The sequence below is a fragment of the Ammodytes marinus genome (assembly GCF_949987685.1).
Source record: "Ammodytes marinus genome assembly, chromosome: 2".
In the NCBI taxonomy this organism is placed as follows: Eukaryota; Metazoa; Chordata; class Actinopteri; order Uranoscopiformes; family Ammodytidae; genus Ammodytes; species Ammodytes marinus.
In genome coordinates this window covers 26,442,230-26,464,059 of record NC_137231.1, presented here as the reverse complement: position 1 = coordinate 26,464,059, position 21,830 = coordinate 26,442,230, and the positions used below count along the sequence as shown (strand labels likewise).

The following is a 21,830-nucleotide window of genomic DNA, read 5'->3' as shown; positions in this document are numbered from 1 at the left end:
GACCCATGCTCCCCAAACGTCTTACCCAGCAGGATGACAGGCTTTATTTTTAGGAAAGGCTTTATTCACTTAAAGGAAGCTGCTGGGTCTTCCTGCAGTGTCAGTGTGCGAACAAAGCTACTGCGACAAAGTACCTCCCCCCCCACACACACACACACACCCCACACTGTGGTTTGGTTCAAGAAAATAAATCGTGGGGATGCATGCAAGTTGATTTTGCTTAATTTGAAGTTGAGCATTTTATTAGAAATGAACTCTTTGAATGAGCCACCTTTCTCTGCCCCTTTAAACCTCCTTTATATTTCCCACTACTCTGACGTTGTATATCCCTTTGTGCCATCCACACCCAACTTAACAGTATTTTATTCCTCTTTATCTTCCTTCCCTAATCCCTCCCCTCCTTCCATACTTTCTCCTCCCTCTTTCTCCATTCTCTTTCAGCCCATGCTCACACGCGTTGTCCTCAGTCAATCTCTCCTTCCTTCCACTCCTCTTCTCAAAGTCCCTGTTGATGTTAATCAGCTTTAGAACACAGACATCTTTACAGCTATCAGCTATACACATTCAGCTCAAACCCTTCCTTCCAAAACCTCTCCAGGATAATGGGAAAACAAAGTGTGAATGAAATGTTTGTTTGGAACCAAAGCATTTTTCAGTGTCAAGATGAGGGGACAAAAAAACACAACGATTGTATGGCCTCATAGACCCTTTGCAAGCCGAAAATGCTTCCACCGAATTGAAATAGAAAATAACACCATTGAAAAACAGAACAGTCAATCTGCAAGCAATCTAGGAGGAGAGGGGGAACGGGAAGATGAGGGAAAAACAGAGAAAAAAGTAAAAATAGAAAACGGAGGAGGGAGACAATCCGTGTTGCTTCAATACACTATAAAGCAATCAAAACACAGAGTGTGTAAGTATATGTGTACACACAGGCAACTTTAGAGACACTTTTTGGCCTCAATTCTATTCTGTGCAATCAAGGGAAGAGGGAATAGGGGAGGAAGAAAGAAAGGAAGAGCGATAAACACAGACAATTGCCACTGGGATGGCCATTTCCTTTGCTCTCTTTTGTTAAAGAATCATCACATACTTGGTTTGTTTCTGGGTGTGTGTGTGTGTGTGTGTGTGTGTGTGTGTGTGTTGCAGGCTTACAGAAACGTAGACGGAGGCTGTACTTAAGTCGGAGTAACACTCTTTTATTTTAACAAAAACAAGAAGAATATGTTCCAATACAGTGTGCCAGCGTCAGCATGGCTGTAAGCATCTACTCAGTTATCCAAAACGTCTTCTTCTACAACAGTAATACAAACGCATCAACAATGGAGTTTTCTTCTTCTACTCCAAACCTCATCAGTAATTCAATAGATTCACCTAGTGGCGGAACTTGACATTGCACATTAGAATATTAATCGGCATGACACAGTAAACACAATCATGCATTTATAGAACATATTAAATAACTTGGGTTCTGCTTTAACTGTATAGAATGCCCACAATAACTAAATGAATACTCTTTTGACCATGTAAACCTATACCTCTACACGTGCGTGTGGGTGTGTCAGTACGTGCGTGTGTGTGTGTGTGTCAGTGTGTGCGTGCATGAGTGTCCATGGGATTTTCTTTTCATATTTTGTTTTCCAGTGAAAAATCTGTACTCTGAGGTTGACAATCCACAACCGTGTGTTTGCATTTTTCAATCAACAGTTTTCCATATAACTTATTTATTGAGGTGTTCAGTACAGAGTACACCACTGCCACTGAACTATTAGCAGTGGGGCTTCCCTCACTAGCCTGAGAGTGCCGTTGTCAGCTCAGCTGTGACACATAGTGCATTACTTCCTCATTAAAAGCATATTAAGATAGCATGGAAGCTACACAACTATAATGGGATAACTGTGTTGCACACTATTGGTTGCTGAGCTGTTTACCTCATATACAGTGCATGTATAGGATAGTTACAGTATGTACTGAACTGAATGTTCCATTGGACTGGCAACAGAGCTGGACGTATAACTGAACCCTAGAGTCAGGGCTGAACATTGCTTCCATATTAAGATATGTATGTAGGTACCGCAATGTGTGATTTTCTTCCCTTTGTTTCCCTGTTAAAGGTTTGTTTTTGAGGGGTTGTAGCCTAAATATTAACAGTCCCTGTAAAGAAGGTTAAACATTAGGTATGTGGATTACCCAGAGTAACCAATTGCCATATTTCATGCATACCAAAGTAATGATCTAGACCAGTGGTGTCAAACATACCATGATTTAATCCGGCCCGCGACTTGTAGAGCACACATTTCTGAGCATTTCAAATAAAAAGGTAAGTCTCTAGCTAGCCCATTCCTGTGAGGAGTTATGAATTTTTAAAGAAATAACCAAAATGCTCACTCCAGCCGCTAGGGGGCAGCCAAAATAAAAAAAACACATTTTAGCAAGGTGGGAAATGGTAAATGACAATCTTGCTTCACCACTATTAATGTTTCCTCCAGTTCTTTATCGCAAAGTAAAAACCAAAAGAATAAATAACAATTTTTAGTGCTGAACAATTAATGTAGTAGCAAGTGCGGTGTGTCTGCGGCTCTGCACGCACGAAACGAGCAGGAGCATGTTAGTGTAGGCCTACAAGATTTTTTCCTAATTTTCCATGCTGCTTTATTTTTATGTTTTAAATTGGGAAAAACGAATTCCAAAACAACCAATAACCTCTTTATTTAAAAATAAATCAAAACAGTAAAGGTTGCACTTTTATTTAATTGTATTCTGTACTGTCTGCATGTTTGCACAAAATGTGTCCTTGTACATATAGTAAACAAAATTGGACAACTGTAAGGTAGGTGCCTGTTGTATTTGTGTATTCAAATAAGCAGTTGTTTATTTCATTAGTGCGTATTGGCATCTTTGAGCAAAATACCCCCAAAAATGTAGCTGCGGCGCACCTCCTATTCCCATGGCCAGCAGCAACCTTTACTAAGACATTTCCTGGGTGGTACAGAGATCCCTTGTGATCCGTGATAATGTAGGTTACAAATGTAGGCTGAGTGATAAAGCATATTACTGAAAAACAAAGCTAGGGATTTGGAGTTGACATAGGCCTATGTACATTATTTTGCCATTATTTTACCGGTCCGGCCCACTTGAGATCAGAACCCTCGAACCAAAATGAGTTTGACACCCCTGATCTAGACCAGCAAGTTCCAATAGAAATGTTTCAAATTTGCATTAAAGGAGAGGCATAGTTTTGATGGGAAAGATATTTGGAAAACCTGGACATAACCAGTCAATCATGTTGATACAGTCAATGATGTGTCAGGGTGTGTGTTCTGTGTTAAGAGTGTGTGTTTGTTTAGGGGTAAACTAGGGCAAGTGTTTTGGCTCTGCTTAGAGGGATGGGGATGAGAAACATGTGTCCGGGGGAAGAACACGCACAAATCGATTCTGCATGCTACAACATAAACATATAACATATCTTTCTCTCTGTCACAAACACACACACACACACACACACACACACACACACACACACACACACACACACACACACACACACACACACACACACACACACGTTAAACCCATAAAAAAGGGGGTATGAGTTTAGGGATGGAATTCTCCATTTTTCTCTCCCCAGGGACACACTATAACAGTAAACACTGTTGTGCTCCCAGGGCCTCTTTCTCTTTCATTTTTCTTGCTTTATTTCTCCATCCCTTCCTCTCTCCTCTCTGCCCTCTCTCTCTCTCTCTCTCTCTCTCTCTCTCTCTCTCTCTCTCTCTCTCTCTATGCTGTTGGCAGACAACCCTCTTTCTTTCTATGCTTCCTCCCTGTTGCTTTGTTTTTAATCCTCATGTGTGCCAACAGAGACTGCAGGCATCTTGGCCCTAATGTCTATGCTGTGTGTGTGTGTGTGTGTGTGTGTGTGTGTGTGTGTGTGTGTGTGTGTGTGTGTGTGTGTGTGTGTGTGTGTGTGTGTGTGTGTGTGTGTAACCCAGGGAGACCGCCTGCACTCAAACAAAAGCCCTCTGTTAAGTAAGTTTGTCTTAACAAACGACGGGAAGCGTACAACACTTAACCCCGCGCCCTCAAGCCAGCTTGAACATTAAACAGAAACTTCATCCTCAGACCTGTGCTTGTTTATGTGTGTGAGGCTGATTTGTGATCAGTTTGTGATTATACGCATGTTTCGTATACTGAAGATTGACTTGACATGATTGAGTGTGTGTGTGCATCAGAATTGTAATATCACTTTCCTACTTAGCTGTCTGTAGGATTAATTCAAGTTGATGAACACTTGCATCATTTGTGTAAATAAGACATTCGTTTGAACACAACAATTTCAATCGGTTTAAGGTGACTATATAAGGTCAGAGGTATCACATACTACACACAGACGTCACTGATTGTGTTTAAATAACTAAAGACAAGTGTATGAAACATTAATGGAATGTTTGACTCGGGTGGATGAATAAGCAATGTGGTGTAAAGCTTACCTACATGTCAGGACATTCAATGATGCATACAACAGCAGCAACATGTGTGTCACTGTGTTGGTGTGTGTTGTCGTAAGCAAGTCTAACCCATATGTGCTTTTGGTGTGTGTTTTCGCATGCATTTGCAGGAGTGTACATCGACTCATGTTTTCCGTAATGTTTATGCTCATGTGTGTGCAAGCATGGAGAGTTGGATTAACCTTCCTCCTGTGTTAACTTTCTGCTACCATCCATGGTGTTAGCGGGTCGGTTTCGACCCGAGTCTGAAATCAGCTGTAAAAAAACACTAAAAACAATTATCTATCATCCTTTTTGTTTCTCATCTCTTGGTTACATTGTTAGGCTTCCTTATCCATGAAAATATTGTTTTTAATATTTTTGGTGTAGGCGGCTGGGCCTTTTTTTTGTCAGTATGCGCCTCAATTTCAGTTTAAAAAATGGTAAAATTAACCTTAAGAGAATCACATATATAAATATTTGGTTGTTGTGTTACCTGATTATTACTGAGGGGTATGAGAACACATTTCTTAACTAAATTTGTTTTATTTATTTTTTCATATTAATATTATTGACCTTTTTAACATCTATGGTGTTACCGGTCAATTACGACCCATACATATTTATTTCAGAAAAGAGCAAAAAAACTTTTATTTCAGCATTATACAAACACACAATGAAAACCAGAACAAGTCACAACACAAAATATAGATTTGTAAGGTCAAATAAACAACAACCAATCAACAAATCAAACTAATCGAAATCAATTACTAGCTCCAAAATTAGTAAAAAGAAACAGAATAAAAGTCTCTGTGTGCATGTGTATGTGTGTGTGTACAGATGTGTGACAAAAAGCAACACTTTTAGTGTTCTTTGCAGAGATATTTCTTGCAGGTAAACCACAATCCGTTTATCTTTCTGTCCTTAGTGCTTCGGCAGACCTGACACCTCTTATTTTTAGAATCAGGTGGCCATTTTCACCAAAAACATGATCCAGAACTTGGCTCACTGTATATCTCCTCATTTTTGAATATTGCAAATAGGAGATGTGCACTCTGCAAGTCACTAACTCTATACTGAATTGACTTCACATGTCTGGATATGCCCGTCTGTTTGTTTCGCTTTTATGCAGGTATAAGGGCAAAAAAAAGTAAAAATGAGAACCCCCCCAGAGCTCACATGATTGGGAGAGGAGCTGACTGTCATTGTGTTGGCTGACAGTGCACTTAAGATTTCAGTTTTGGCTCTAGTTATTGTTTTTTACATCTTATTATATAACCGGGTCAAAAACGACCCTAACACCACCAGTGTTATAATTTCCACCAGAGCATTTTATAATTAAGTGAAATTTTTTATTTTTTTTTTATTTTGTTGAAATAGAGGTTCCTGACAAAGTCAAGAAATTTTGAAGCAATAAACAAAATGTAAGTGGTTCTTTTATGCATTTGAAAACCAAAACGGGTCGGTGGCGACCCTAACACGAGAGGAAGGTTAATAGTATTTGAAATACTTTAAAAAACAAAACTATTTAAATTAATACTTTATATATTGATATAAGTTTCAAACAAATTGGAGAGTTGGTGTGTTCATTATGAAAGTTTCAGGACATTGGGTGACTCATAGACTGGAAATAAATCATGAAAAGTTTCTAACCTAACAAGATGGCACCCGTCTCAAGATGATAGCCATCAGTACAAATAATCACGCTTCCTTTAAGAGATCGTGGTCAGGTGTTTATTGCATCAATGTCTGGTCTTCAGCGTTATACATTCACAGAAAATGATTGAGATTTTCTTCCATCGCCAAGAGGAAGTCTATGAATATCAAGTGTCACCTTTATAAGCAAATACAATGAATAGTCTAGTAAGTACTTGCCAAAGTGCTTTATTAATACTAATACATTTAATTACAGTACAAGCAGTATATTTAAAGATGGTTTAGCTACTGCAGGGAATATTGTATTCATTAGATGGAACTTTTTTTTTCTGTGGCCGCCACTGCAAGCAGAGGGGCTATAGGATGATGAAACGCGTCAACGCTTGTTAGCACACACACACACACACACACACACACACACACACACACACACACACACACACGCATCCACACAAGTAGATAAATAGGATGCCTGTGCATGGAGTGTGGACAGTGAATTACCCCAGTTCTGGTATTGAACCAGGCCCATTAGCAGTGTTAATCTATATATCTAATCATGATCATGAAATAGAGCACTGCTCCAGTTTCTAGCGGCATCAGCCACACTCATAAACTATGGCACATTTTCCCCATATAACCCATCAGACACAACTGAGGTCATCCCGAGTGTGTTCCACTTCTTGTTAGCTTTAATTTATTTCACTTGCAACATGATAAAACACAGTGCAAACAGGGTGGGGAGTAAAAGAGAAACTAATTTTACAAGTGAGACAAAACTCCCGAGAGGATGTTAAAAAATGACTAACAGCATCAGTAACAACGCTAAAAAAAAACAACAAGGTCATGCTTACTGCATATAGGCAAAACATGTGAAATGAAAGAGAGAGAACTCATCCAATGCATTTGCAGTAAGAAAACACACATAGCGGGATTATAATGCGTCAAAACATGATATTAAAATGCTACTAAAATAGCACCAACAGGGACACACACGCGCATGAATAATAACATGAAATGATAAACAAAATGAATTATATCTAACAAAAGTCAAATCTTGCTCGAGGGCGCCTCAATGTCAGTGTCGGAGGGAGAGTAGGCACAAACATGCACAACCCCAAACATCTCATTATATTTTATTTCGCAGAGCAGTGGTACAGAGCGGCAGAAGGGCAGGGAGGCAGAACTAAGCACAACTCTCAATAACTCAGGCGGATGGCGCTGTGAGTAATTACAGCTAAGCGATCTCAGATCAGTCAAATATAGTGAGAGAGAAAAATACGCAATTAATGAATAATTACGCTATTCAAAAGAATCAATGAAGAAACAAATGAGAGCTGCAGGAGAGCTTTGATCAAAACTTTGGGCGCAAATGGGGGGAGGGGGGGTGGGCTGCTTTGGTGAAAAGAAAAATAATTGAGGACACGTGATATGGTAGAGAAAATAATTATGGTGCAGTCACCACGTTTCACAATTTCCTTTCTTTCTTTTTATCTTAGATAACAGTCAATCTACATGTATATATATATGCATACATACCATATACTGTATGGAAACCAGCATGCATACACCCACCTCATAGACACACACAACCATAAACATATGCACAATCCGCAACAGGAAAGAAATCACATCCTACACACACACACACACACACACACACACACACACACACACAGCAAAGCCTACACACTGGTTCTCATTACTGAATCCACTCACCATGCATGCCCGCCTTTTCTTTGTGCGCACACAAACACACACACACACACACACACACACACACACACACTGAACACCGTATCGTGTCGGATCGCATTACATCACGGCATAACAATAGGTAACAGGAATCAATTCACAAGATTAATTGTCAGAGGTAGTAATCATTTCCCGCCCTCTCATTCATACAGAAAAAAAGCACACTCACTGTTTCATGTCTCAACCAGTTATATCTCATTAGAGATTAATACAGATCAGCTCTTTTAATTAGCCATGCCGCCCGCGCAATCGCGGATAAAAGCCTGTGATCTTGCCTGCTGTACGCTGGCAACAGTCTCTATATAGTATATGTGTGTGTGTGTGTGTGTGTGTGTGTGTGTGTGTGTGTGTGTGTGTGTGTGTGTGTGTGTGTGTGTGTGTGTGCTTGCGTCAGTGGGTGTCTTCCCTGTAGTAAAAAAGAAAAAGAATTTCCGCTTCACTCCCACATACATGTAGTCCTCAGTCACCATTGCTTTCATTAGTGAGGTAACGTGGCGTTAACGCACAGAATGAGCCCTGCTTTCTTGTGTGTGTATGGGTGTTACGCCCATGTTCGTACGGGCCTTTGTATTTCTGCATGTGCTTACATCAATGCACTTGTATATCTTTGTGCTTGCTGCATCATAATCTGAGCTTTTAGGCACCCCTTTGTTTACTGTATCACTTTGAAGATGGCAGGAGGGTATGTGTGTGTGTGTGTGTGTGTGTGTTATGTGTATGAGGATGTGAATGCAGTGTTTGTTTGCATCTGTTCATCACTTCCCTGTGTCAACATGAGAGCCATAATATAATCGGCTTTCTAAACCATTACTTTCTGGGTTTACCCTGACGTCACTTTGATGAGTATTTCCTTCAGGGAAAGCAGCAAAATATAAATAAAAATAAAACCCTCTATCACACATGGATCTGTGCCAAAGCTCAGGGAGATAAGCATCCGTTTAGAATCCCCTCCATTTCAACACCTCAAACAACACCATCCAGATGGATGACAACGGGCCAGGAAAATAACTTCTCTGCCTTGAGGCTACGGTGGCTGGCACATCCCAAAATTCATCAAATGCCTTCAGTATTTGCCGAGCCATACCGCACATCCGGAGAATGAGTCCATGAGCAACCTATTCAAGTTATATCCCAGAAATGTTACCACGCCATCAATACGATATTTTTTATATGTGCCGTGGGAGGACAGGAAGCATGACGGACATTTCACGGTAACTAACTAACACAAGGTTAAAATGTAAAAAAATAATTTGGCCTAAAAATGATCAAGCTGAAAGCTGTTGTGTCACCTGTTTATCCGTGGCTGCCTAGCCAGCGTTGTCTATCAGTGAAGGCTAGACATGGCTAACAGCTAGCTAAGTGGTCCTAATTGAGCTGGGGTCCTCCAATAATAGCTTCATGCAATGGGCACTGGTCTTAACCATGGAGAGAGAGAGAGAGAGAGAGAGAGAGAGAGAGAGAGAGAGAGAGAGAAGAGAAGAGAGGGGGAAAAGAAGGGGGAATGGCCAGTGGAGTAGTAATCTCCATCACACAAGGTTGGAGAAAGACATGGAAAGATAGAGAGATGGGATGAAAAAGGAGGGAGGAAAAACGTATCATAAAGGAAAAAGAGGAAATTAAAAGATTGCATTCATGTTCCTGGTCAAATAGCTTCCTATTAAACCTTGGCTAACACAGCGTCCAGCTGCTTTTGTCTGTCACAGAACCATTCCAGAACAGATGTGAGCTATATTCTATATTTGACAACATGCTGGCAAAAATGCCCGGTCTTGCATTCAGTATCTTTACTATGAGCAATACATACCAGTGTGTGTTTGTGTGTGTTGTCTGGACGGCATGTGAGGCACAACGTAAAACGATGTTCACGTTCACAGCATTCATACTGTGAGTTGCCTTCAGTCTTGATCTGTCCTGCAGCAGTACATTAGCCTCAATTCTCCAGAAAAGCATAAGCATAATGATAATAAATAATAATGGATAAGATTTATATAGCGCTTTATTCCCTAAGGACTCAAAGCGCTTACAGGGCACAGTTTTACTAATTTGTTTTTATTTTGTTCTTGACTGAGATCATAATGGAATACCTCCAGAGTTGAATACGCGTAGCTGTACACAGTGTGCAGGGTGTGAGTCCATCCAGAACAATAGTTCAATAGCACATAAATGAATTCATATTTCTACAGCGGCAGTCATGGTTTTACAGAGTAGCACATTGTCTTATTAGTGCATATGTAGCCACGGGTAAATGATCCCTTTAAACCATTATGGTTTATTTCTAGCTACTTGAATGTAGCATAGTTTGGGTTATCTAATTCATCTCATGGTATGTGATTTGTTTGCACCTTCAAGGTGTGACAGTCATTTAACTATTTAGTCTCTAGTACTGAGCCTCTTTCTCAAGCCGTCAATCACAGGATTAGCATTTTAGAATACCATGGATATCTCATTTTGGAATACAATGTTGGGGCTGTGCTCCTTGGAGCTTGCTCTGAGCTGCAATAGGGCATGAGTTGAACGAGTTGTATTTTCTGCATCAGGGCTATTTGATTTCTGTCAATTTTTCCCTCTACTGTAATGTATTAAAGTATACATTTGCTATCTCAAGTTTTATGTTTTTAATTGATTGTAAATGCATTTTTCTCACAACCTCTGGGTTTTTATGTTACTCACACACACTGATTACATTCAAATCTGTCCTTTTTATTCCTTTTTTTATCATTGCTATGCAACAACAAATGCATCCTCACCATGCACTGGGGTCAAGTACTGATCACCCGTCACATTAGCAACAACATAAAAACCTGGGTGTATTTACTGTCAGTGGTTTGACCCTCACAAACTGACAAAAACCCAAACTCACACATGCAAATCCACACGCACACACAAAAGTAGCCGACCGTACAAAGGCAGAGCAATTACCAAGTAAATGGCAAATTTAGCATGACGCCTGGGTCAGTGCTTTCCACTGCCGCTTGTGAGCTGCGTGTGTGTGTGTGTGTGTGTGAGTGTGTGCGTGGGTGTGTGTGTGTGTGTGTGTGTGTGTGTGTGTGTGTGTGTGTGTGTGTGTGTGTGTGTGTGTGTGTGTGTGTGTGTGTGTGTGTGTGGGTGTGTGTGTGTGTGTGTGTGTGTGTGTGTGTGTGTCATGGGCGTAAAATTGCGTATGGACGGTGTGGACGTGTCCATACCAATATTCAAATGTGCTGAAATTGTCCACACCAATATGAGAAGGATATGACAACGACGAGAAAGGGTTAATGCGTTGTCTCTTTATAGTCCCACCTTATGTATTTTGTGATTGGCTTTGCCTCCTGTTGGTTGTCGTGGGTTGTGTTTCGGTTAGCGGTGATTGGTTGCTTAATTTGAGAGCGGTAAAACAGCTTCTGCTGTCATTTCGGAATCTATCAGCTCAGCTGCTGCGCTATGAATGCGGCTGAAGTTTGACGTCAACTGAGGAAGAATGTCGGGTAAAAAAAGGAAAGAAGAAGGGCAATAGGTGGCGGTAATGTGTCACGTCACACGCCATAGAAGAAGAGTGATCAAATCTAAAGAGGAAATGGCAAAAGAAAAAAACAAAGTAGATGTACGTTTGCGCTGTGCAAATTGCGCACCATATGCCTATCGATTCTGCTCTGCTATGTGCTGTAGTAAAGATAGGTTGCCTTGGAAACAATTAAGCCCCCGTCGACCGCGAGCATCTTGTCTTTTTTACTTGCGCGGATCACCATTCTCTGCAGCCGTCACCGGCTCTGTGTTGTTTCTCTCTCACCGGCTCGCCGAGGCTCGGGCACGCTCGCGCTTCAGCTGCCCTCCAACTCCCCGGTTCACTCGTAAACTGAAATTCCGAGTCGGGGACAGCCCTACTGTGAAACATAAGCAGCCAAGGATGTATGAATATAATAAGTTTTTTTGTGCAAAACGATTGATAGCCGCTCAACTCTTGACTAAACTGTACATATACATGATAAAACTGGTTTGGTTAATAAACTAGTGAGCGGTTGGATGCTGGGTCTGGGGCGAGGGCGTTTTGCCAAATTGTGTGATGTTTCGCCAAAATGTGTCCCCACCAATATGAACATCAAAGTTACGCCACTGGTGTGTGTGTGTGTGTGCGTGTGTGTGTACATTTGTCATGTGTAGAGGATAAAACACTTTTAACTCCAGAACTTCAGTCTACAATTAGACGGGTTACATGCAAGCCCCAACCTCAGCGATTTTTACCAGCATCCAATAAGGAAGTGTAGTACCTTCCGATGGCCACTGGGGGTGGTACCAAGACTGAGCAATTTTTCTTTGACTCACTTGTTAGATAGGCCGTTTTCAAAGTCTTATTAAACCTATTTACAGCCTGGTCCACAAAACCATTCTAGTCTGTATGTTTAGCTCATATCTCCATGACAACACTGAGGGGGGTGACATTTTTTCTAGCAGGCTAGTTTTTATTCTTTTGAAGGCTAAATGTATTGGCGCGATCTCTTGAGTGACACCTCTCCGCCCGAGTAAAAATTTCACAAGATGGCGACGCGCATAAACCAGGATTATTGGATGCCGTGTGAATAACTGAGGTCAGCACGGATGGTACATCCATATCATATACTATCCATGGTTACATGTTAAAGCTCACATATCAAATCAAGCGCCAATCTGTTCAAATAAATCAAAAAGGATGATTTTCCTGTTACACTGTAAATAGATTGACCTTGTACATTGTTCATTATTTTCTTTAGGATATCTGAGAGAAAAATTGCAAGCAACAAGAACATGTTCAAGGTTACTCCTTGTAAACTCAAATCTGAGGATGATACTCAAATTATGAATATTTCTTTCGCTCTTTGTTGCAGAAACCGTCACTGCGGAAACACGTAAGATGTAAATAGCTGTATGGCCTTGACTGCAAGCCAAACTACTCTGTAGAAAAACAAGTTAAGCTATACCCAGTTGGTGAAAGGAGGGAGTGTTTAAAGAAAGGCATTAGCTACTGAATGTTAGATTCAGTCTTACCTTTCTGCAGTGGAGTAGGCCTTTCTCTGACACATCACCGCCAACGAACTGCTTCCCGGAGCCATTTCCTGTTTGATCTCCCACGCCACCAGGTTGCTAGGTTTCACAGACAGGAAGTTGATGCCCGACTGGAACCACACCCTGCAGAGGAGAGATGAAATGAAAGAAAGAAAGAGAGAGAGAGAGAGGGGGGGGGGGCACGACAAGGTGAGGTTAATCAAAAGGTATAGCACAAGCACAGGCTAAACCAAACAGGAAAGAAAGCTGAGTGGTCACAGTGACAGTTAAGAGGTGGGGGGGGGGGGGGGGGGGGGGATACGCGTATAAATTGAATTTGCTGCGCTTGGAATTTCCCTGCCCCAATTTTCTCGCTGATTTTCTTTAATCCCTGATACGTGCCATTTTGTCTTTGTAAAAAATGTCTTGTAGAATGGATTGACGGAACATGGTGCCACCTCCCACAATATGTGAGAAGATGAAGGGAGTGACAGGGGAGCATTGTTGCCGTAGTGAGGGCTGCATGGAAGATGAATGAGATGTATGTTGAGCTGGACATTATATCCCAATACACTAAATAGTGGTTATGCTAATGAGGAAGCAGCAATTTGTGGCCAATTTAGTGCTATGATTTTGGATTTCTGTTCAGTTAAGTATGCTCTTCTATAGGGCTTTACCAGACTCAGAATTGTTTTGGCTATTTTGGTCGACTATTGTGGAATTTGTTCATTTTAAACAGCGCAACGTAGCTTTACAACAACATTATTACACCTATAGTGGAGGAGAATCAATATAGTGAACACAAACATATGTAGCCACTTGGGTTTTTGCTTTTGCCATTTCCAGTTTGGTTTTCGTTGTGCCGCTCGCTCAAAAAGACTCTCAAAGCGCATGTTCACATTGCCCTTCTATGGTGTTTGACGTTACACATTATCGCCACCTACTGGCCTGGCATGATTACATCAGTGTATTTATTTGATCCTTTTATTGTAATGCAAACTGACTGACAGAAAGCTGATTACCACTGTCCATCTCTGCCTTCTTCATCCTCTTTATATGAAGTGCTTTCTCTTCCAGGCCTGACAACTTTGTATCCCCCATTTCTCTTCTCTTTGCTCCATCCCTCCCTACTTCCATATTTGCTTCAGCTTATTCCGTTGGATTGTTTACACCTAGCGTTCTTTACTCTCCTTCTCCCTCCTCCAGATGTCCACCTCCTCTCTTTCCCTCCTTCCTTGTCATTCCCTCGTCGCCTCTTCTCCTTTCTTTCCCTCACCAGGTCTCTCCTCTTTTATCTCTTTTCCTTACTCTGCCTTTCGTCAAACCCTCGGTGATTTCCAGTCCTTCCTTCCTCTCTTTCTTCCCAGTACACCTCACCTCATCCCTCCCTCTGCCCCTCCTCCTCCTCCGCCCTTCAATCTCAAGGCATGCTATGGTTAATCTCTTTACTTCCTTTCTCTCTCTCTCTGTCTCTCTCTCTCTCTCCCTCGTTCTCTCTAATCCGTCCTGGTGTGTTTTGTTCTATTCATCACCTTGACGAGACCCTCCCTCAGTTTATTAACACACTTTATAGGCTTTGCGCACACGTGCAAACAAGCTTGTTTACTGTGTTTGCTTATTAACACTTGTACAATGGTCTCTGGCAAACAGCTATATGCAAATGCCAACACACATATACTCTCCAATCAACTTTTCCCTCACAGAAAGGGAAAAAAGATTGCCAATCCTCCTTGCCTCTTTTCTCATTATCACTGCCTTGTGTTGTCTCCCTCGCTTCATGTCTTGCCAAAAACTGCCTGAAAATATGTGTCACGGCAGTCCCTTGCCATGTTCTCTGTTCATATGTTTGCGATTCTATATGTATGTATGCACATGTGAATAATGTTGATGTTTTGCGCAAGGGAACGACCCTCTTGTGAACAGCTGAAACACACATTTTTGGCCACATCAGTCTGAACTAAAAGTTGGCTTGTTTTCTTCTTGGTGAATAGCCTATAAAATGTATATAAAGAATGGGTGTAGTTTATTTTTTATAATTGTATGCTACAGTTAGGAAAACTGAGGGGAAAGTGTGTGTGTGTGTGTTTGTGTGTTTGTGTGTGTGTGTGTGTGTGTGTGTGTGTGTGTGTGTGTGTGTGTGTGTGTGTGTGTGTGCGTGCGCATGTGTGTGTGCGTGTGGTGACACAGCAGAGAATAACGGGGGGTCCCCTTGAAAGCTCTTTTATAATTCAACAGCTAAATATAACATAGAATAAAAAAAGGGCTTCCATTGTTCTGCTACATGAGTTTCTTTCTCTCCATCCCTTTCTTTTTTGTCTCATGTATCTCCCCACCTTATCCTGCTCTCTCTATCTATCTCTCTTTCTCTTTCTTCTCTCCAAATTAAAGAAAAGACAGGGTCTGTAATGTGAATTTAAGACTGACAGGAATAAATAAAGCATACCGGAGAAATAAATGAAACTTCTACAGCCGTCATGTGAGAGTATACAGCACTAAAGCAATATGCACTTTCAATAAAGCACTTTTATCAGCATGGAAATAAAGCCCCCGATATTCATACAAAACACATTTGAAGATGTATTTCCCCAATAAAACCAAACCAAAACCTAAACTGTGACAGGCATGAAACTGCAACCCACGTTAGCCCAAAGCCACCATTGTTACAGGAAGTAGACAGAGCCCTGACAGTGGACATTTTGAGGCTAACTGCCAATGATCCCGACAGACATCTTCTCTGAAGAATGACAACCGAATACTGCAACAATGATCTATGTCAAACAGGAGAGGAAATACCAATTTTACTGCAGCATTATAGCAGCTAAAGCATGTCAAAACAGCAGTTATTTTTCAACAAAATAGGTTTATTTTTGCATTCTGCAAATAATATTAGATGCCTGTGAATTCCCCACAATGCATTGCCAAGGGTCTAAACCGGTTACTGTATGTCAAAAAGGATTGTGCCGTTGCTCTAGTAGTACAAAGTAGGAAGAGTGATTTCAAAACAGAACGGACCTTTTCAATCACCCTTCAGTCCACAGAAGGTTGTCAGTTTAGCCTTTAAACTCAGAGATGATGTGTGTGGGTAAAAAGTTAGATTGATTTTGCTTGTCTGGACGATGAACAAACACACACACACACACACACACCCACCCACATACATACACACACACACACACACACACACACACACACACACACACACACACACACACACACAAACACATTTAAGAAACACACAGCGACACTGTTGTCCCGAGATGCATCCGTCAGGACTTTGGTGTATATGTCTGTGTTTGTGTGTCCATGTGTGTGTGCATGTCTGTCAAAAAGAAGGATGATGGACAAGGCTGCGTCCCTAAGCTTCATCTGTCAGATCCATGTACAGCAGCAGAGCCTGACAAGTGTCTGTTTGTCTATCTTTCTCTTTCTGTCTGTTATTTTAGGTAATTCAATACGACAAGCAACACTTCCTTACCTCTACCCTCTCCCTCTGTGTCTCTTTTTCACATAAGCCTTATTCATCCCCAGTGTTATGTCAAAAAACTAAATGGCATATTCTGTCTGAGCCTCAACAGTTGTATTTACAGGTATCAGTTGTTGCCTTCACTATCTAATTTTCTTCCAAAGTTAAAAAAAGGCCATTCTTAACAACATAAACCTAGTAGGATGTTTTGTCAACCACAGTTTTGGTGGTGAAACACTTTAAACTTTATTGAAACCTGAAGCATTAAGCGCCCATCTATCCCGCCTTGTTCCCTTGGTGACACCCATACATTACACACTTCCAAAGCTCCTGATGGCCATTGAGTAGCTCACAGAGCATTACAATTGATTTTTTTTTCCCTTTTTTTCCGGGAGCACTGCCTTGTTTATGGGCACTTCAACACTAGTTTTCCAAGTGGAAAAATAAAGAGAAAAAGAGTTAGTGGTGAGAAAAAGCAATAAGGCTTTGTGCCAAGAATCTGCGATACACACTGTGAATAAATTTCCCTTTTTGCTCTTTTGAATCCCAACTGCATGTTTAAATGCAGAATGCGCTTCTGTCATTGTGAGGATGTCTCTCTTTGTCTTTTTTTTGTTGGAGTTATATGTTTTTTTTAATTTGCCTCCAGGTGGTCTCTTTACCTCAGATTGTTCCCCTGCTTCTTTCTCCAAGAGATACTTTGATAATTCAAGGTTTAGCTCCAACTATGGCTGCTGGATGACTATGGCTATAAGTGACATAGCATAGACCTGTGGGATAGGTCTCATCAACCATGCTCCAGCACCTTTATTGAGTACAAGTAACTTTTTTTTAACCACAACACCTGTCATTTCCCTTTTAAGGTTTACCATATACACACACACACACACATATATATATATAATAGAAACAATGCAGTTTAATAAACAAAGCAAACCATTATTTTTAGCTTAGCGTTGCCACACAGCACTAAGGAACATGTGCACGAAAAGGACAAAATATTGTTTCGCTAAAAAGGAGAGCCTAATTAATTCCCCTTACACCTAACAATATCCTTCAAATACTCTTTCCTCATCCTCACCTGGTTTTCAACCTTCAATTCTCTAATGCAAGGAAAAGGGGTAAACAATTTACTATTTATTTATAGGTAATCATACAATTTTCTAATTATGGAGTCAAAACTATTGTCTGCCTCTGGTTTACACAGCCACACACAGCCACACACACACACACACACACACACTATAAAAACACACCTTATTGTGATCTACAATACACAAAGACACACAATATCTCTCACACAGAGGCACAATCAGACCCAACACAAGGTCATGCAGACCTGTGAGTCACATGTGTCTGCGAGGGAGTAAATCTCCGGAGTGTTGGTCGTAACTCTAGGTTTCCTTGAAGAGCATCTGATGATAGCAGGGTGGATTTACACTCAGACAGATGGAGAGAGAGAGACAGAAAGAGAGAGAGAGAGAGACAGACAGACAAACAGACAGACAAACAGACAGAGAGAGAGGGAATGACTGAGGAGAGGAAGTAGGGAAGGGGATGAGAAAGTGAGTGACCGGTAGAGAACAGGGTGGACATGGGGAGTAATAAAAAAAGGAGAGGAGCCTCAACCTAGAAGACACCGGCATATTTATATAATTCATAATCTTTCCATGAAAATCCACTCTCTTCATCTTAAGTCACGCACATTCTTTAAACTGGTAGGAAGTGAAAGAAAAAACACAGAACTTACAAAGCGCTCTCTGCAGTGACAAGAAGAGAGGAAAGAGAGAGATAAAATAGGTAGAGAAGACAGAGGGGACAAGGAGAAACAATTGTGTATAAAGAGTTTTAAAAATCAAGAAAAAGCCAAATAAATTAAAAAGTACTTAAGATTCTTGGATGTGACCTGATTTGGCTTCTGTGTGAGGCTGTTCCAGAGTCAGTTTTTCAAACCTTAACTTTCCATTAATATCATATCATACTGTAGGTCCAATATGTCATAGAGTACCTGTTTCTGTTTGTAAACTTGCCACTTTTTTACAATTTACAAAAAAAGGGTTTTGAAACGCATCAGCTACTCCAAGCTTTATGGTCTTAAGTTCATTTAAAGGTGCTACAAGGAACTTTTTTATATTTCTGAAACTGTCTAATTATTCCTCTGATGATCATACATTACATGTAACAGCAAACGAGACCATCAGAGCAAATAATGCTATTTTTACATAGATTTTCTTAATGGCTTTGTCATGGGTATGCTCACCCAGTGTAGTAAAAACACCGCTTTTGTCCAAAGGGGGTGCAAGGTTTAACACAAACCTCAAGCTCCTCGGAGCACCTTCATTAAACTAAATAAGTTCCACTATTGTGCAAGAAATACCTGCCTGGAGGACAGTCAAATGATAAATGCATGGTATGTGTTTTCACAATGGCTTTTTTTTCCTTTTTATTTGTTCTTTCAATGTTCTACTTTATTCTGAGTAACCTCCGCAAATGCCTGGTATGTGGTGCAATTATAGACTCGGGGGATCCTCCTATTATAGCATAAACCCTTAATGCTTAAAGGCCTACTTCACCGGTGGGAATATGAAGGTGTATTGAATTCTGAGATCCTATGTAGTATAAATGTGCAAAAAAAATTAAAATCGGTTCATCCTAGCCTGAGAAAAGGCAGAAAGAGTGTTTTTTTTAACCCTATATTAATCTTACTGTGACATCACAGTAAGATAAATGTAGGGTTAAAAAAAAATTACTTTGTAAATATTACTGTGATGTCACAGTAGGAGAAATCACAGTAATATTTACAAAGTAAGGTTTTTTTTTTAACCCTATATTTATCTTACTGTGATGTCACAGTAAGATTAATATAGGGTTAAAAAAACACTCTTTCTGCCTTTTCTCAGGCTAGGATGAACCAATTTCAATTTTTTTTGCACATTTATACTACATAGGATCTCAGAATTCAATACACCTTCATATTCAAACCGGTGAAGTAGGCCTTTAAGGGCACTGTACGTTTTGAGCGTGTGGGATTAAAAAGCCCAACAGATGACAGAGCTCTTCAGTGAGACAGGAACTCAAAAGGGTTCAGTAAGTCTACCCAGGATTACATGTGACTTGGATGTGTGTGTTTTCTTCCAACAAGCATCAAGTGGGTAAAAAAATCTTTCAGTGGAGAAAAGTAGATCATAAGCCATCAGGTTTACGTGCTCCTATTGTATCTGATTGTACCATTCTGCAGTGAATGGTGTTAGGAGCTTTGTTAGTCTAGGATGGACGCTAAGGGAGCACCACAAAGGATGTTGAATATAGATGTACAAGGTAGTAATCTCTCTTGGATGTGAGAGGAAAGGTGAGTTGTATTGGATCAAGTATGTCACTGCACATTCAGTTTAAAACTGACTCAAAGAAATCCTCAAATGGACTTAGCAATACATTAGTCACGTTCAACAGTGGTAAGCAATGTGTGAGTTGAATCATTCCATTCATAAACATATTCTTATGAATGGAAAATACTATGTGCAAGCACAAGTTCAACTCTTCCAATGAGTCATCAAAGTGGGTTAATGAGTTTGTATTGAAATACAATACAAATATCCAAGTCTGCTTCTGGTCTTTTTTCTGAAACAAATCTATGATCTTAACAGTACACACTTAAAACTGAAATTATTTTTCATCAACGCAGAAATCCCTTTTCTTCTCTGGTGAGCCTGTTCTTTCTTTCCTAATACTATTTTCCTACAGCTTTACCGTGATACATAGCCCAGAGCCTTTGCACTCAATACTGATGGTTTTGTGTAATGTTCAAGGAACCAAGAGAAAGTGTCAGCTAAATGCCCTGAAATGTAAATGTGAAATGTAAATGCAACCTCAGAAGGCATTCTTCTCAAAACAAAAGAGCAGACCCGGAGCCATATGTTGTGTGTCAGAAAGGAGACGCTGCGGCGTGCACAGCAGCAGATGTGTCTAAGAGACCAAAGTAAAAGAAGACATATTGCTTGTCTGAAGTTGCTGTTGGAACAGATGTTTTTGTTGAAAGATGCTTTGGAAGGATACCCTAAGAGGCACTGTGCAAGTCCAACTAAATGTCAGTGAATGCCCAACAATTCTTCAAGTGTAAGTAAAGCAATGCAGGGCCAAATTCTGACAGTACACAGCATATTTAAAGGAAAGCAAAAGGAAGATTTCTATATGAATACCCGCCGGAGTCAACCACATTATAAGTCTAGCAGCAGAATGTAGCCAATTTATGTTTGTTAGAAACCTGTTGCTCAGCTTAGCGGAGGCAGCATCTTATTGAATTACAGTATGCAAAATAGTATTTTACATGGAACAGCGGTTTTATAGTAACAAGGTATCACCATGTTACAAAGTTGCGGCTGTAACAATAAATCAAGCTTAGCTCTTGCCTCGACAGATTACCGTCATATCAAAGCTGTGATAAAAGTAAGTTTGATTATTCTTGGTTATACAAGGCTTTCTGAAAGAAAAGCATATAAAAACATTTATGATAATACATTCCGTTGGTTCCTTTTGTCTTATAGGAACAGGTTGTGTTTGAGCAAAATTGTTGGTTTCCTTATAATTGCAGGCAACAATGGCGCTTTATGGTGCTTTGCTAAAATCATGAATTGTTAACAGAATTTAATTTGCTTTATTGTATAATATTTTAATGCACAATACATGCTTTCTGGCTGTTGAACTTTGTAAAGAACTCCAAAGTGTTTTGCTACAAGTTGTTGTTTAGCCTTGAAGAAGAAACTGCCTAATAAGATTTTGGCACATACAGAGGTATGACGCATTCATGTGCACAGTAGTTTCACTCCCCATATTCTGTTATCAGACATTGTATGAAGGATAACACCAGCTGAGATGAATTTCTGGGAATATCTGCCTAATTAAAATGTTTCTGCTTTCGCCAGCAAAACGGGCTGGACACACAAACCGAGTGTATACGCCTACACATTTCTCGGACATATAATCTCTGTACACTGTTCATTCGATGTATTCAATCATGTAAGCCCATTTGTGATACATGTTGTTTGACCCTTGCATGCTGTTTGCAAGTAAATTCACCTGCTTCCAAGAAGGCCTGACTCAGTTTCAATTATTCAAACACTTGGGTAGTTTGATGAAATAATTCTAGTAACATGAATGTTTGCAGTTTTTTGAAGTCCTGATTTTGATGGACAGATTGGAAGGTAAGGGCTTAGAAAGTTTAAAATGAACAGGTGGGCATGTGTTTTAAAACATGGCAAAACAGATGGGAAGCTGTTAGTTTGGAAATGTAAAATAAACAGTTGTGAAACATTTGAAAAAGGGATGTAGAGGAGCCCTGTTATGTTGGTCACAGGTCTCTACGAGAACATCTGTTAAATTAAGCTACCCAGAATGCAACTCTCTTTTTTTCCCCATAAATATTTCTCCCACATTTTCTTTTGAAGGCTTTTTATGCACTTGTGCTGTCTTGTCGTTTTGCCTTT

The 21,830-nt window shown here is 40.3% G+C and overlaps 1 protein-coding gene across 1 annotated transcript in view; it reads right to left on the bottom strand.

Annotated features, from left to right (window-relative positions):
- The window catches only part of LOC307264813 (transmembrane protein 132C), a gene marked incomplete at both ends in the record, with an annotated part of 146,620 nt that overhangs the window by 86,241 nt on the left and 38,549 nt on the right, over positions 1 to 21,830 (bottom strand). Inside the window, one exon of the mRNA XM_080046325.1 lies at positions 12,891 to 13,031. Within this exon, the coding sequence (XP_079902451.1) occupies positions 12,891 to 13,031 (141 nt within the window). The remainder of the gene's footprint in view (positions 1 to 12,890; positions 13,032 to 21,830) is intronic.